This window comes from Apteryx mantelli, chromosome 1 (assembly GCF_036417845.1).
Source record: "Apteryx mantelli isolate bAptMan1 chromosome 1, bAptMan1.hap1, whole genome shotgun sequence".
NCBI classification, from domain to species: Eukaryota; Metazoa; Chordata; class Aves; order Apterygiformes; family Apterygidae; genus Apteryx; species Apteryx mantelli.
Genome location: NC_089978.1, coordinates 77,442,526 through 77,458,140, shown reverse-complemented (window position 1 = coordinate 77,458,140; position 15,615 = coordinate 77,442,526). Strand labels below are relative to the sequence as shown.

Below are 15,615 nucleotides of genomic sequence, written 5' to 3'. Positions count from 1 at the left end.
TGATGACCTCTGATACAACTGCAAAAAGACAAAGCAAGGCAAAGTATTGGCAAGATAGATACTGGCATTCTGGGAAATAATTTTCTTTAATTTTTTGTATAATATGAAGGAGGTGTGCATGTAGAAGTCCTGCACTTCTGATTTTTTATAGCTAGAGCTATGTCATTTTTTTTTTATTTCCTGTAGTCATTTCCTCTAGTTCCCTCCAGTCTCTGGTATAAAGTGATCAAATGGTAAAGTCCGGAGATTACGATTACTCATCTCTTCACAGTCTGTTGTGTGATTCCAACCATGAGACTAACCTTTGAAGTGTGTTCAGTGATCTTCACATTGGGCAGCCTGGTGGCCTCTCAGTCACAATCTGCCGGTAAGTTCAATCCACAGGTATTTATTTAAGAAATGCATATATTAACTAGTAATATTTCTGTGGGCACCTTACCTCATGTGTTACAATATTCAGTACTTTTTTGGTGAAAAGAATCAACCAAACAGAAATTGATATCCAGCAGAGATGAATGTGTCCTCTTCAAAAAAAAAAAAAAAAGAAAAAAAAGAAAAAAAAAGATGATGATAACAGATTTATTTGAATGTTCTCCAATTAAAAATGAAGGAAGAAGCCAGTAATTTTGTGTTTAATGTAAAAGAAAGAAATATTCAAATTTTTAAGAAGGAGCGGTTACTGTCCAAGACACAGATTTTGATAGAGTGAACTGCGTCCGAAAAAGACTACAATCTTCTCATCGAACAAAGATGGATAAAACAGATTCCAGGTAAGACTTAAGCTTTAGTGTTCTGGAAGAATGAGCAAGATGGGAAATATCCAGTAATTTCTTGTGTCTGATAAAGTATTAAGGTAAGAGTATTACTATAAAGCAAAATTAAAAAAGACATTTATACCCGGATACTTGGCTACCTAAATATAAGAACGTCTCTATTCTATGTGTTAGTTTGCAGTGCCATTACTTACAGCATGCTAAAAACAAATGGATTCATGCAGAAATCTAATATAAAGCCCCAAACATGGGCTGATAATCTAATCTTCAGTCTTGTTAATTTATCATAAGGTGCCTGTCATTCATTAATTTTGTAAGGAGAAAGAAATACTTTAAAGTACTCATCAGCCTATAAATCAGCTCTCTTTTCTGCTGTACATACAGTAAGTACCATTTTCAGCTATGCAGCCCTGCCTGGTTCTTCAGTGTTAATTGCTGCTGTGAGTCACCTGCACCCCTGTGAGCGGATGCAGCTCCCTCCCCACTGACCTGAGATGGCAGCATGCTATAGCCATGCTGTACTGATGGCAAGTACTTTGTGGGATGACAGCTGAAAATTACAGTTACGGTGGTTATTTAATGCAAAGTGTGGTGATGTCTAGCCATGGTTAGCTAAGTCATTTTCTACCAAAAAAACCTTGATTTGATGGGATATAAGGGGTATGTTATAAGGAGTATGCCTTGTTCCAAAATATGTCTATAAAAATCTCTCTCTTGCTGTCCTGTTCCTTTTCTTTAAAAGGGATTTTCTATTTAGTCTCAGTCCTGGACATTCAATTCAGCAGTCTTATGCACACAGAGCTGTACTTTCGCCTACATGTGTTCCTGTTACTGAAATGAAACTGTTCTCATCGATGAGTAGTATTAAGAGTAACTAAGACTGTAGGCTCAGATCTGGGTCTTACTCTCCAGTTATTTCTATACAGTGTGCTGCAATACGTGGAAGTTCAACATGTGGTTACTTATCAGGTTTCATCACTGTAAGGAAATCAAAAGTGGTTTTTCTTCTTTGTAATGTTTCAATGAGGTTACAACAGTTCCAGTATATTTATGTTCCATTCTGTTATCTTTGCAGATTGAGATTTTTTTCACTCTTTTTTCTCTCTTTTTTGATCTGTTCCATTACATCCAGGTTTTTTTCAATGTTCCCTTTCAATAGTAATATTTTTTTGGTAATAATCTTTGAAAGGTGACTTGGAGGCGGAATGTACTTGCCCATATTCTTGCTCATGGTCGTGTTTGCAAAATTTACTGTGCAAGGAAATTTCCCTTTTTCCCTTGTGAAAATACTTTCTGTGTGTGCAATAGTGGTGTTTTCCACGCTTCCCTGTCCCGAGAAGAGTTAAGTGCTCAGCAGGGTCTGTGAGGTTGAGGTGTTGTGTGGAGCCTTACCAGTTCCCTCAGGTTTTACCTAGGATTTAGATTTCTCTCCATAGCTCATGTTCCAGGGCCCTGCTATATGTCCTATAGCACTGCAACGTACTTCCAGCTGCATACCTAGCCAGATCAGTAAGCCAGCCTCTGACAGAAAGGACCTCTCACCCCTCTTTGGCCTGGGTACTAGCTCTTCATTGTATTTTTGGCCTTTCCATCTATCCATTATCATAATACTTAAAATCATTAAAACCATAGAAAGTAAATGTGTTACTTTGGGCTGTTGTGTAACTGTAGGGTCATGAATAGAAACATGCTTTAAATAATCAGAATTGCTGTGGATGAACTACCACATTAGCAGAGAAAGATCCAAGGTGTTACGGATGGATTCATAAAAGGTCCATTATAAAGAAAGGGGAGAAATATGCCCTGCTTTTCTCTTTCTCTTTATTCCTCTTTATTCTTTTCCATTTTATTCCTATTGTCTTTATTACTTTCCATTAACAAAAGATGGGAATGATTCTGCCTCCAAAAGTATAGGTGCTTCACAAAAAGAAAAATAATACCCTTCCAGGTAGAGGAAAAGGAAAAGATCATCAGAAGGAAATATCACACTTCAGGTAACCTATATATCTTAAGACTATTTGACGGTAATTTGAGCCCAACTACAAAACCTAAAAAAATTAATACAGGATTTGCATCCTTACATGCTGAAAAAGCAAAGAAATGTGAATAATGCAACATATTTATGCTCTGATTTGAAAAGACACACAGAAATGTTTACTGAGAGAACACTTACACAAAACAGCTCATACTACATTCAAAAAGGCTACAAAATACATGAAATGAGAAAGTATAATAGAAAACTGTGCTGACTGGAGCTCTAGAAGGACAAACTTTAATAATAAATGTTATTTTTTAAGCATTTTAAATTCTGTTCTGCATAGACAAATGCATTTCAAAGTAGTTTATTGATTAGGTTAACACTGCTTTCTTATGAAGTTCTTAAAAACTAGAGCAAATGAAAGAATGTGTAATGTCAACAGAGAATTTCTTACAAGTCCCTTTCCATTTCTATTAAATGGTTCTATTTATTTTTAGAGTATTTAATAACGTGTGCACCTAAATAACTGCACTTGCTAGAGGCTGATTTTAAACGTTAAAATTCCAGAGTTCCAATTCATAATATGTAGTCAGCCTGTATTTTTTTTTGCAGAGAAAGGATCTGATCCTAGAAAGATTTATGTGTGTGGTTAAGTTTGTGTGCTTTGAGTAATCCTGCTGAAGTCAAGCAGACTACTTGGCGGGCATAAAGTTAAGTCCACGTGTAAATCACTGCAGGACTGGAGCAAAATCAACATGCTTCTATGTCATCCAAAAACCACATACTGCCCAAACCAAGAGTTAGCGTGCATCTCTGAAGTGCAGCCTTTAATAAATAGCTATCTTACTATAACTCAAAAAGCAGAGAAAAATTAGTGTTATCCATGGGTCAGAATGAATTGGTAGCTTTTGTTGCCCTCCAATAGGCCACTCAGATCTGACCCTCAGGTTTTACTGAGCGTCCACTCCTTTCTGTGTGGGAATCCAATGCAGTCCCTTTGGTTTCCTTATTATTCGTCTCTAGAACCAACCATGCCTTGACTAACCCACTTGAAGTCTGAAGAGACTGACCACTCCATTAACTTCAGATACTACCAGCTCTCCTGTGCTGAGCAATCTGACACCAATCTCATACCGAAACCCCACCAGGATCATTTGATTAACAGTAGAGTTCATTGAAAGCAGCTCTTTCATGTCTGGGGATTGCCGCTGCAACCTCAGGTTTAGTGAATAGCGGGATAAAAGCAGGGCACTGGGTCCACCCTCCCAGTAATGGAAAAATCACTGCTCTGTTTTTCAAAGGGGCAGTCTAGGCGCCCAAGTCCAAGTGAGGGTTTTGAACTGGCACCCTTATTCTGGTAAGGGTCCTACGTACAGCCTGGACTAGTTGACTATGTTGTAGAGAGGACTTTTAAATACCCACTCTTTGTTATGTCCTATTGGCTAGAGTGGGTGCCTGTTCAAAATCTTTTTGTGAAGCACAGAAGAACTTGTGTGCATAGCCCTGTGAGGAGAAGTCAAACCACCTTCTGAAATTAAACTGCAGAACTTGCTTCATATTTGATTTCAAAACTGATCCAAGAAGATGCCCTATGAACACCATTTCACCACTTGTCATTGTGCTTAACTATCATGCACACAGCAACAGAATAGTAAATTAATTTTGAAATTCACATAGCCTTGAAAATATATGATTAAGCATGAGAGCACTCTTTGTGTTTTTATCTTCTTTTCTAATGCAAGGATGCTAACAGTTCTTTCTTAAAATGAAAATATCTGCAAGCAGACTAATTATCAGAAACTGGAAAGTACATAGATATTTCTAAAGGGAGTTGCAAGGATTGATTCTATAATTATAAAAAGAATCTCAAGTACAGCATTCTCCATACACTAATATTTTCATTCTTTTAAAAATTTTATGATAGTTTATTTAAAGATTGAGAAATCATATTATAAATATGTTTAACTATTTTGACTATTATTTATAAAATATCTAAATCTTACTTTAAGTAGTCTTGTAGATTTCAGTGACACTAACCATAATGCTATATATGGCACAGCACAGGCGTACTAAGAATTTTGTCCATAAAAATTAAGAACTTCATAGTGTGTTTGCAGACCAATAAACCATTGTCAGGCACCCTTATCATCATATTGCTTAGTGGTTTCAGTTAAAGACAAGATGATCCCTTAGACATGCTGCAGAGCACTTGTAATGGCCATGAGGAATTAGGAGACAAGAGCAGGCTTGTCTAACAGAGCTCAAACTGACTGGATAAACACCATTTTATGATGGCTTTTAAGGTCTGGAAATTCTGTTTTTGTTTCAGGACATAATTGTATCGACTTCTCCATTCCTCAGAAAAGCACATGAGATTTTCAGTTTGAGAAATCAACACAGGAATAAGCTGTAGCCATTAGTTAGGACACAGTTGAGTTAGGTTCAAGTCTTTCTCTTGAGTAGGACCATAATCTTTTTTACCAGAGCTCTGTAAATCAGGTAGTAGGGACGTGGAGCTAGACCTGCCACAGTCTAGGCATGTGACCTAATCAGCAGATTACTTGGTCCTTCTTGGATTTCTGTCAAAATTGTCTCTGGAATGATTTTCATAAAACAACATATTATGACACAATACCCCTATACAAAGATGTTTTGACTAGTCCTAATTACAGAAGCCATTAGACCCATTGGCAGAGACATGAAGCCCTGAAATTAGTTAGGCAACATGGTTATTTGAACCAAGGTGTTTCCACATACCTTTTTCACATTCTTAGTGTTGGTTAGTCAGCAAAAGTATAACAGTCCTGAAGGTATTTAGGCCTGATTCCCATGAACTTTCAGGATCACTGTCTGTGGTAAACAGCTCATAAGAAATGTTATTAAATTTTTGTTATTAAATTTTTAAGATCCTTCAAAATGCCAGAGTGGCATAAAATGTAAATGAATCGGAGCCAAAAGACTATTCTCCTGCTAGGCAGGAGTGCTCCTGCAGAAGTTTCTAGTGGTTGGTGCTTCATGTCTAGAGATAGCAGTCAGTAAATTTCATCCTGAAGTGGTTTGCTGCTGATATTCAAGATACATTTTCTTCCTCTTTGTTCATTCAGCTAAACATAGGTACACATCTCACAGAACTCGGAGTAAATAACATCTGTTTCCCCTTGACATATCATACACTTCCAATGCTTCTGGCTGCTTATCTTCCCCATTTTTCAATGTAAGAGTTACCGTTAATGTCTGATCGTGGAATCCTGATAGACATAGAATTAAAACCCCTAAATCCCTAACAAAAGGGAAAAACTATAATGAGGACAAAACCAGGAAAGGGTATGATATCTGTGTGCAGTCACAGGACGTTAAATGACCTTGTTTTGAGAAAGTCTGTGAGGAGGGGCTGGCCAGAGCAACATAGATAAAGTACACAGTTCACTCATTTGTTCTGATCTGCACTAGGTTACTATGGGTGCTTCTATACTACTCATTTGGTCTTGACTTACAGTACAAGTCCCTTGTTTCATAAAGTAAACATTAGTCAGTTTACGCACAGGTTCCACTTGGCAGTAGTTCCCAAATAGTTTTGCTTAGCAGGAAAACCTAAGATATTGTGGAGCAAAACTGGCCTCAAGGCTTATGCCCTATGCATTGCATGCAAGTAAGCCAGTCTACTCCTTTTGGCCCAAGGACCATGGGGTGGTCTCTCGTGTTGCTATGAGTGTTTTCATTTTGTTATTTTGCAGTTCTAGTTTTAACCTCTCTAGGTTATTTTGTCCTGCTTCCTAACTTTCTAGATATTCTTATCTCTTCTTATTTTATGGTCATCTGAGTCTACGGCATAATTATCTTTGAAATATTGACTGCCTACAAATGCCAAGTGATGTTTTTGATACCCACTGTTGAAATGATATCCTCTGTCAATGTACTGGGACAGGTCAGAAAGATACCATCAGCACCACTATAGTCAACTTCAATAATGAGCAGATGCAGATCACATGGGCATCAAGAGAACTATTTCCTGGCGAGAATGTGTCATTTTCTTATACGTGAGTATTGATAATGCCTATTTTTCTTTCCTTGAAGGATTTACTCCAGGAGACTGAAATAGCTCAGTCCATCTGAGTCATCTGTGACCTGAAAATACTTTTTTTTTTTTAAATTATCCAGCATGAAACTTATGTTCACACACTTCACAAAAGTGTATAAATCAGTAAACCTGCTGAATAGTGAGTCATAGCAGACAATATAGGAAAACCTTGTCTCCTGTTTTGTCTTTATGTTAAATGCTAATGTTAATTACACTGCTGATTGTGTTTTTCCACATATGCCTGCATATTTTACTTATTAACTGACTTAAACAGAAATTTAACATTTTGATTAAAGGCAGTCATACAGTTTGATCTTTCCTTTTCTTTATGCTTGGTATACGAGAAATAACTTTTAGCAGTACAGTCTTGGAAACAGGAACATGAAAACCACATCTGTTTGAGCACAGCATTCTCTTATTAGTGAAAAAAACCTGAAAGAAACTTGAAAATTTCAGACTGCACCAAAAACAAGGATTGGAAAGTCAATGAGGTTTGGGTGCTGAATTCCCTCACAGCACTGTGAAATTTCCAGCCTCAAGAAGTTCCTTATGCAGACTTCCCTTTGTAGCAGCATTTAAAAAAAAAAAAACACAAAAAAAACAAAAAAAAAAACAGTGACAAAAAGGAATTTACTTGTGTTAACCAATAACAAATAACAGAGTATCTCCATTCACCAATATTTTTTCATTTGTAGATTTGAAGGAGGCCAGCACAAACTTTGGAAGCCATGTCCTACCTATTTATTGGACCAAGGTTTTAACTCTGGATGTCTGTTTAAGACAGAAGGATCCACCCTTGCCATCTCAATCATGAACAATAATGGAAGCAAAGAGCTTTTTTCTAAAAGACTAAAATCTGATTTCTATAGTAAGTGTGTAATAACACGACTATGTCTTTTGATAGTCCTAGTGTCTTCACTGATTCCTCTAGCTGTCCTTAGTCTGAGAGGAAATCAGTTGCATCAGTGTATAACATGTTACTAGTTTATGCCAAAAACAAACTACAGATTTTTGGAATTACCGAGGCTGATTTTCATCCCTTGCTGTCATCAGCTTTTACATAGGCAGCTGCAGCTAAGTGGGATTACATAGGATAGAAAGATTTGCCCTAAAACACAGTTTCAAAACTAAAACTAAAATACTCAAATATGTGAATGTGCGTGGTTGAGTTCAGACCTGCTCAGTCTGCATATCAGGAACATGAAAAAAGTTGACAGTTCCCTGTGTTAGTGTCAGCCTTGTTATGTGTCCTGTATTTTCAACCTTTCGTTCTTTTGTTGTTCTCCATGAGATGTCACGCAGCAAACTAGTTCTAATCCAAGAGGCTATGGTGAAAAAATCAAAAGATTTTAGGAGAAATTAATTAAGTGGCTCTGTCATAGCCTGACAGCAGTAATTCCCCCAGAAATACATATTTCACATTATTGTGAGGTTAGCTTATTGGCATCATCTGGAATTGCATGTAGTTACAGTGTTTAAAGTGGAGCGATTTTTCTGATAAAAATCATGCAGAAGACATACCAGGCAGAAATTATCCAAAAAAGTCATTATCTTCCAAATATATTATTAGTGGTTATTCTTTAGCAAAAAGGATTAATCAAAAATTTTTCATGGCAACTAACTTTGAGAGTACTTTACATCTCATAATTATATCAACATCTGGTAGTTCAAGGAAAGCTGGAGCCTGGTCCATAAATTTAGGTAATTAAACTACCACTGATGTTAACATGAGTTTCAAGAGGGTTAGATAACAAAACACAAATAACAGAGATCAGACTTAAGTCTCAAAACTAGGCAGATAGGGTTTTTGTAATATGAAACAGAATCTAGAAGGATTGAAGAAGCAAATAATGCTCTTCTCACACCTTTACTTTCCACTACTGAAGACTATCCAGTCACATAGGTCAAACCATTGCCTTCTCTTTGGACCATCTGGAAACAGTGAGGAGCAGATTCAGTTGTCCACAGGTAGGCTCCCAGTGCCATTTCAGATGCCCTAATATATCCTGCCTGGCCTCCAGCAGCAGGACATGTGTGTCTTGTAGGTTATATGGTACAGTATTTGCTAGTCCCATTCCAGAGTCATAGATACCCTAAAGCATATAAATTGGCATTTGCCTATATTTAGGCCACTGAAGCACATACCACAAAAATGATACCTTTAGCTACTTAACACTGGTGTGTAAATAAGGAGTCTTGTCTCTCTAGGCTCCCTCTATTGTCTAAGAAGGGAGATAGGCTTCCCTAGAAAGTGATTTAGGGCCTGTAATTTAAGCTCCCACTTCTGAAGAAGCCTCTTTCTTTCTCTTGACTGAGGAGTCTGAGGGGACTAGAGTCCTTACTTAAGTATTTCCAGTAGGTTCCTGAAGTGCTTTGGTATCTACCTCTAAATATGGGACTTTGAATGGGGAACGGTGTCATAGTGCCAAGCTTCATTTTGTTGTTCAGCAAGAAGGTCAGCTGCAAAAGTGCATCCTTCAGGAAGACTGGCCACCTTCTTGGCTTACTACTCAGGGAAGGGTTGAGGGAAGGAAGGAATAGCAGTGATTTAAACTGTATTGAAGTAATTAATTTTTAAGAGGTTATTGCATACTTTGTTTCTTTTCTCCTTAGTAAAGCCTAATCGACCAGAAAATGTGACCTTCTTGTGGAAAGATGACACCGTTACTGTAAGCTGTAATGAACCAAAGAGAGCTGTGAAGTGCTTGAGACTTGAGCTTCAGTACAAAAGCAAGTTCGACAAAGGGTGGCAAGTGAGTTGGACATGACATTTTTAATCAGTGTGGAAGGACCTGGAAGCATCATCACCATAGAGTGTAAAATAGAGTTGTTTTCGTATTGTCCTCCCATCCCATACTTTAAAAATAGCTGGTAGCAGAAAACAGTCAGATTTCTGGAATTCTGGGTCCCTGCAATTCCAGCAATGATTCGATTTTTGAGTTATAACTTTTTGCTTATAGAAAGAGCTGAGGACAATCTAAGGTCATACATTCAGAATAGGAAAGTCTTGGGAGATATCAGCAGAAAGCAAGGTAGAAAAAAAAAGAAAAAAAGGAGAAACAACAGGAAATAGAATGAAAGAAAAGAGATGACACAGGATTTTATTTATCTTGAAGTTAGCGAGTAAGTATATCTTAATATTATTTCATTGACTTAAATCTTTCCAGCCTCACATATATCTTCTGAATATTTTTTTGTTTGAGTCTCTTTTGTATAGCAGCTGTAACAGTACTATATGTATTGATCATTATGTCCTTCAACTCAGCATCAAACAATGAGGAATGGGTATGAATGGGGAAGAGCCAGTCAAGAAATGGAGCTCCCAAAAATTCAGAGAAGTTAAAATTTGACTCTGGGGTTTGGGGTTGGCCTATCTCTTATTCTTGTCATGATCATGATGAAGTATAGCATTCTGAAGCTCTTTTTGAACCAGAAATAATGATAATATACCTTCCTTCTCAGTCCAGAAGTTCTAAGTGTTGCAGTGTTGGAGAGCAAGGCTTTGATCCAATGAAATGCTATTCTTTCCGGGTCAGACTGAAGAGGCTAGTACCTTATTGCAACGTAGTTAATTACAGCAGTGACTGGGAAGCAGAAACATTTTGGATGAATGGCACATCATTAGGTAACAGCTGTGCTACATTCATATACTCTCTAAATACAAATGGGGAAGGGGGGAAGGACTGCAAAAGAGGCTAGAAATGTGCATCTAGTTAATGTTGCACTCTGTCATGCTGCATCTTCCACCGTTAAAGGAAGTTCATATGGAAGTCTGATTGCCCATTTTTAATTCCCATCCACATTGTTCCTTATAACCCTTGACACTACTAATTTATGCAATGCTCAGTAAGGCTAAAAAGATTTCTGTATTATTTGTGTTACAGTTGTATTTAGGGTCCTCCAATGAAAGTAATGTGATGCATGTTGTATACACATATATATAAAATGTATATACATATCCATATATGTATGTATGGGCATGTGCATATAGCAAAGCAGGCACTCTGGCAATAGATGATATATGCATATCAAACCTGAACTCTAAGAAAACCCTTAATACACCTTTTTTTATGGCAGTTTGTTTCAAATGTTCATTAAGTTGAGCTACAGGACCAGAAAGCACAGCTAAATGATGCATAGGTAAAGCAACTACATCACAGTCTTCTTGGCAGAATGTGCTGGGTCGATCAAAACAGCAGGGATAGGTGAAAAAGAGATGAAGTGGAAGCAAAGTCAGTATCGGAATTGATTTCACATGAGACAAGCATATTTAACTGAATGCAATTGCCTTGGATTAGGTCTCTGATGGAAACAATATTTCTACTAGTTATCAAAAACAAAAGAAAGATCTGATGTAGTAAAGACTGTACACCGTCCCAACACATTCATATCAACTGTCCACAGAATGCCATTCACTACGCTTTATCAGAAATATGAAACACTCAGATGTCCAGTGTACCCAGATCGGAGTTCTCCAAAATCCAATGGGCTATTAACTCACCTGAAGAAAATCTGTATACACAAAGCTGGACTGAAATTCTGGAGCACAGATGTGTGTATCCTGCACTAGCAGTAACGACAAGGGAAGCCTCATCTATCTTGCAGATTGTGAACCTGCAATCATGTCCTCAGGTGTCGCTGGCAAGTGTCCTTCAGAAAAACGCAGAGGACAATGTCCCCTTGTTTTCCTCTGAGAGGGGAGCACATGCCAGCCCTACCTGGACCATTTGACCATAAGTGGCCTGCAGGCAGCTGCAAGGATGGAAAGCAGAGAAGAGACAGACTCATGGTTCAGCTGTGCTGGGTGCCCGGGGTTCAGAAGTGACACTGGCACAGCCCCTTCAATGAGGCAAGCATTTCACTTCAGAACCTGAATAAGTATTTATTGTCTCCAAATCTAATATCAGAGGAAGCCATGAACAAAGCTATGCTCAAGAAGTTTCGTGAACACTGAATGCAAATACCTTATGGGGAGATCACAACTTTTCTTGTGGCTTTTTGGCAGGCTGAACAAAAAAAAGCGGGTGGAACAGGCTGCCACAGGGAACAAAGTGACTGTGGAGTGCTACATATAGGACAGTTGTTCCTGTATGAATAATTCATTTTAGTTCTTATAGTATCTATTTGGACAGCAGACCAAAGCTGCAGGAAAAGCACTGAGAATGCCGAAAGGTGCACAAATGCATTAGTTATATACCAGTGCTTTGGATTATGTCCTGACACTAGTTCCTTTCTAGGTGTAAGTGCTAGTGGTTTGGGGGCTTTTTGTTTGTTGGGAGGGAGGAGAGGTCGTTTCTTTGCTTTATCTTGGGAATTAAGAATTTTATCTTGTGAAATAAGAAATTTAAACTACATATAAAATTACAGTTGCAGCTTTGGTGATTGCAAGTAGGTGTATGTAAGACAGATTTTAGCCCCAAATTGCTGCATCACTGTCAGTGTGGTGTGGTGAACACAAGAAGGAATATTTAACTTGATTCATTCCAAACACTTATACTCTGTATCCTTAAGCCCCCTCCTTTGTCCTGTACAAGGGTAATTTAGATATATAAAAGCACTATATTATTTTATTGCATGGTTTGTGGATTCCTTTGCTTTTCAGTTTCAGTTGAATTCGTCTTAATTGTTCCTAAGCATTGTTGTTTTTTTTTAAAGAAAAGTCAATGTTCTAACATGCTTAAGAGTATTTACTGCTAGAGCAAACAAGAAAGTTTTCACATTCTTTTTTGTGATTATTCCTAGATTCATGTGATGATGACATAAAATCTCAGTCAAACACAATAATTCTTTTAAGTTGTATGCTGGCAGTACTTCTAATGATATTTCTCCTCTTGATTCTTCTGTGTAAATGGCAGAGGTAAATATAATTTTAGTGGTCACTTCTAAATATTCATTTCATGAAAATAAAGCAATCATTCAGACTCAAATCTTTTAGCACTTAAGATTATTATCTGATAAATGAAGTTAGCATCAAGATGTAGAAGTCAATAGCTTAATTACCATTTGAGGGCTAATGCATCTTGCTCTTTTTCAAAAACAGAGAGAGTAATTCTGATATAATGCAACTCTTCAGGACAAAATTCTGTCCCTTCCACTTCACTTCTGTTCTTCCTTAGAAGCTGAATATTTAGAAGCCAGTTGCTTTTACTATTGCTTCTGAACTGACTTCCATTTCTTTGTGCAACTTCATCGGACTCAATGTCTGTTTGCACCAGACTGACGTTAGGCTGAGTGCATTCAACTTTAATAAGACTATATTAACGTTTGGATTTGCAGTTTAATGACTCAGTTCATGCTTAGAATCTACAACTAAAAATTCCTCTGCAAAGGCCCAGAATTTTTCTTTTTTTTCCTGTGGAAAAAAAGCCACAAATGGAGTACTGCAGAAAATAGGTTGAAAATATATGGGACTCAGATAACCTTTCTAGGTTATAGGTTCAGTTTTTTCTCCCATATGTCTAGGTTTATGTTTGTGTTTATGTTCACTAAGTCAGTACAACTGTTTGCTGCACCACCTCCCCAGTTTGCAGGAATGTGGCTAGGGAATTTTAAGCTCTAACTATGTATTGTATGGGGCAGAATGCCACTTGCTGACTAGCTGGAAGTCTGGATGTATTCTAAATTTTAAAAGGATGAGATTGGTTGAAAACACAGCAGAAAAATCACATTTAGTCTGATGGCCTCATCATTCTGCTATATTACGTAAATCATACCTGGCCTCAAACTGATCAAATGACTGCTCTACAATATTGCTTTTTAACTTTAACAGACATTTAAAAGATATCAAGCCTAGAGGGCTGTCATGTTAATTATATCGGTGGCTACACAACTTTGTTGAAGTAGAGGCATACATGAATGAATACACTGTCACAGAACACATGTTTTTCTTTTTTCTTTGCAGACTTCAAAAGTCAGTCATGCCTGTTATACCAGATCCAAAATATGTATTTGCTGATCTCTTCAATGACCATAATGGAAATTTCCAGGTAAATGTTGTCTTCCCAGCACGACTGTGAACTATACAATGTTGTGAATGGTTTGGAAATTGCGACCTAAACCTGTGTTCTATGCTGACATTTACCATGAGTGGTCTCTGACCCAAGGGAACAGCCCTTCCCTGGTACAACGTGACCATCCAGATCTACAGATCAAATGCCACTGTCCATACTGTCAGTATAGCACTGCTTTGGCACTGCATAAAGACACTTTTTGTAGAAACAGACAGAGAAAGTTCAAGAGAAGAATCTCAGGGTGTCCAGAGAAACAGCAATACCCTCTGGTGAGATGCCAGCATGGAGTTTGCTTCTATTCCTGGACGTGACAGCTCAGGGAACTTGCTCCACTGTGAGGCAGATTCTTGCCCTTTACGTCTGCAAGTGCGGTGAGCCTTAGTGCTGAGGCAGTGATGGCCTTTGTCTTTGGTTCCAGTAGGAAGCATCCTCTCTTACCACAGAGATCTATGCTCACTAAGCCTTTAGAAACAGAATAGTCATCAAATGAATACATCACACACAGTTTATGTTTTTGCTTTTTGCTGTTCCTCAAATCCATGACATCATATATGTGATATATTATTCTGTATTAATTGGATTGTCTTAATGCTATTTACCACTAAGTTTTATCTGAAAGTAGACATGTCAAATATTTAGGAATGTTTTCAGACCAAATGACAATATCAAAAGGCAGTAATAATGTTTCAGTGAAAACTGAAAAATTTCCTTATGTAAGATAGGTTTAAACCAAACCAAAAGAAGGAAGATATAAATGCAAATTAATACTGAAGCATTAATCCAAAAATGCTATGTTGTGTAAATCTCCCTGTAAACTCAGTCTGAATTTGGATTAAGTCAGGGCAGTGCACAAGTTCACCAAGGATCACCAGGTATTTTGCACATCCAAAGATTTCTGCAGGCTCTGATTATATTCCTTCAGTGTTACATTTCTCAATAGTTAGTAGGAGTTTGCATGCATTTGTGGATTCCAGCTTTCCTCCCTCCCTCCCTCCCTCCCTTCTCTCCTTCCGTCCTAAGTCCAGCTTGCCTATACTGCTTCCTTTTCATCTTTTCCATTGTGGTTGATCTGGGGAAGATGCCATTACTAAAGGATAATCAGTGTCTGTACAACTAGGCTTCTTCTAAATGATATCTGAGAACTTGCCAGCATTAACATTTTTAATCTCCTAGGAATGGATAGACAAAACTGAGCATGCAATGGTGCAAACCAAGCTAGAATATGAAGAGTCAGAGTGCACCATTGAGGAGGAAAGCCACCAAGAAGACAAGAACAGTGGCAAGGAGGGGTCTAAGGATAATATCTTTAGCTTTTCAGGAGCAGCTGAAAATAACCATCCCAAAACATCTCAAAATGCCTGCCTGATGCCAACGTCCAGTACTACATTTTCTCTTGCTGGCTTCCAGATTTTAATGAATGATGATATGTATGTGATGTTATAAAATCTGCATAATGTAGCAGGTGTTAGAAAATAGCATCAAAACTTGATCACATCCTGATGAGTTTAGGGGAGTGGCTGAATAAAAGAAGAGATTGTCGTGGGTAGACTCACATAAGATACTAGGCTGTGTTACCTGCTTTTGGATCTGTGCTTGCCCAGAACTTATGATGACTTAGGCAGGCTCAGTATATGAAATAAATATCTGATAATTTATAAAATTAGGATTTGTTCGTTCTAACCGGGGCTTATTTCTAGGACTAAACTAAGCCCCATTTTCCTGCTAGGAATGGGAAAGAACAAGTGATACTCCACAGTACAGCCTGGACTCAGTCCT

At 37.8% G+C, this 15,615-nt stretch overlaps 1 protein-coding gene across 1 annotated transcript; it reads left to right on the top strand.

Annotated features, from left to right (window-relative positions):
• The first annotated feature begins 291 nt into the window (after positions 1-291).
• On the top strand, positions 292-15,343 carry CRLF2 (cytokine receptor like factor 2). Its single transcript, XM_013950732.2, has 8 exons — positions 292-367; positions 6,677-6,788; positions 7,525-7,697; positions 9,443-9,582; positions 10,292-10,454; positions 12,572-12,686; positions 13,731-13,815; positions 15,013-15,343. Exons 1-8 carry the CDS (start codon positions 292-294, stop codon positions 15,280-15,282), a joined length of 1,134 nt encoding a protein of 377 aa, XP_013806186.1. The 3' UTR covers positions 15,283-15,343.
• Positions 15,344-15,615: the final 272 nt, after the last annotated feature.

Coding starts and splice junctions, on each gene's coding strand:
- CRLF2 (XM_013950732.2), top strand. CDS start 292: ATGAGACTAACCTTTGAAGTGTGTTCAGTGATCTTCACATTGGGCAGC. Junction 9,583..10,291: donor AGTTCGACAAAGGGTGGCAA/GTGAGTTGGACA, acceptor CTTCCTTCTCAG/TCCAGAAGTTCTAAGTGTTG. Junction 12,687..13,730: donor CTTCTGTGTAAATGGCAGAG/GTAAATATAATT, acceptor TTTTCTTTGCAG/ACTTCAAAAGTCAGTCATGC.